This window comes from Aplysia californica, unplaced genomic scaffold (genome assembly GCF_000002075.1).
Source record: "Aplysia californica isolate F4 #8 unplaced genomic scaffold, AplCal3.0 scaffold00364, whole genome shotgun sequence".
Lineage (NCBI taxonomy): Eukaryota > Metazoa > Mollusca > Gastropoda > Aplysiida > Aplysiidae > Aplysia > Aplysia californica.
In genome coordinates, this window is record NW_004797634.1 from 534,539 (window position 1) to 536,563 (window position 2,025).

The window sequence follows — 2,025 nt, forward strand, 5'->3', positions numbered from 1 at the left end:
ACACACACACACACACACACATACACACACACAAACGCACACACAAACAAACAAAACATAACATGTACACACACCGAAAAAATAAACATTTTATTATAACTGTACTCTGGAGAGTATAGACACAGTTTTGCAGATTATAAAATTCACGTAATTAACAAATCATCTCTACTTTCCCATCAACAGCAATACATGTAGGAAGGAGCATGAACAAAGGAGCAGCTTTCCTATTTCAAGTATGTTCTGTTTGGGTTCTTCTGGCGATATTCGTCTCGAGCTTTCTCCTGATCCGCCCATTCAAACTCGATCGGTTTATGCCGCGGCAGAATCCCTCAAGACCTCGTAGCCTGATCGCCAAACACAAGACTCATTTTAACAACAGAACGAACAACGAACCTGTCGGAAGATCGAGCACTAGCAACAATCTATCGCCTCAAGAACTGGAACAAATAATCACTCGGGCATTAATTTCCCAGAACGATGCAGGCAGTTCCGACTTCAGTGCAGTCTCACCACCAGCAGATTCCGTCTCCGTCATCAACAACGGAAATGAGGTTAATGAGAAGCATCACGTGGTTTTTTCCAAAGTGCACAAGGCGGCAAGCACAACTGTCCAAAACGTTTTCCTTCGGTTCGCAATATCCCACGACCTGAACGTGATGTTGGACCGTAGTGGGGAGCACATTAATGAGGGTGGATCTCTCATTACCGAGAGCAACTTGTACCCTCTTCCTCTAGGCCACACCCACGATATCTTATGTAACCACCTCATATTCAACAGCACGGAAATATCGCGTTTCTTCCCAAATGATACGGTTTATATTGGGATTTTGAGAAAACCTTTCGAGCAATTCCTGTCTACTTTCGTTTACTACGCTGGTGTTTTTAAGAAGCCACCCCTCTCAAAACTTATTAAAAAGTTCCCCGAAAATCCAGTTGAATCTTTTCTGATAGATTCTGAGAGCTATGTTAATAAGGTAAATCCAGCCAAAGACTTTTTAAACAATCGAATGAGTATGGACTTAGGTTTCCCGCTCAACAACTTTGAACTTGCCAAAGTGAACCAGTCTCTGATCCAACAATTTCTCGGTGACGTTCAGTCGACATTTGACTTGATCCTCATAGCCGAACAGTTTGAGGAGTCGATGGTCTTGCTACGCCGCTTCCTTGGCTGGAGCACAAAGGACATCCTATATGTAAAAAGAAATGTGTTCACCTCGGAAGACGAAAGTCTCTCCCGAATTAAAAAAAGAAATTATTCCTCAGAGGTGATGCAACTCTTCTCATCATGGGCCGCAATTGACATCGCTCTTTATGATCACTTTGTGGAATTTTTTAACGAGCGGATAAAAAAACAGCCGGGAAATTTTCATGAAGAAGTGATTCAATTCAAAGAGGTAAGGGAGCAAGTGGATACGTTTTGTTCGTTCGTCCGGTCAAGCCATCTTGTCTCTTCCTCTAAGTCTAAGTACTTCCCCTCCACAAACTTCACCACTGCCTTCACCGTCACCTCTTACGACTGTATTTTGATGACTCTGGAAGAGATGGATTTTATGGCTGTAGCAAAATTTCTTCGCCAGATAAAACTCAACAAAGCAAGACGCCGTCAACATGGGGGAAAAAGAAAGATCCCACAATCCAACAAAGCAAAGACTTGATGATCCCGACGTTCCATTCTCTAGGTACTTTGGTGTTTCGGGCCAGCAGTATTAGATCTACTGGTGCTCCGTTTTAATCTTATGCTGTGGTATGTCGGGTCAAATTGCAGACGACAGCTTATGACGAATGTAAGAAAGCGACAGGCAAATTTCATTGGACACACAATGCGGAAAGAAGCATTGCAGAATATTGTAACTACGGGCAAGTTTGAGTTTGATGGAAAGAGAGGCAGAGACAGACAGAGGGAAAAGATACTGGACAAATTGACAACATGACTGGGAGCAGCAAGAACAACAGACACCATTGCCGCAACGCAAGACAGATCAGCTGGAAGTGGAGATCCATGATCGCCCACGCCAGTCGGCAAGG

The 2,025-nt window shown here is 43.5% G+C and overlaps 1 protein-coding gene across 1 annotated transcript; it reads left to right on the top strand.

Moving 5' to 3' along the window:
• The first annotated feature begins 246 nt into the window (after positions 1 to 246).
• On the top strand, positions 247 to 1,655 carry LOC101845862 (galactose-3-O-sulfotransferase 2). The gene has a single exon (XM_005103252.3). The coding sequence runs from the start codon at positions 312 to 314 to the stop codon at positions 1,653 to 1,655; it is 1,344 nt and encodes a 447-aa protein (XP_005103309.3). The 5' UTR covers positions 247 to 311.
• Positions 1,656 to 2,025: the final 370 nt, after the last annotated feature.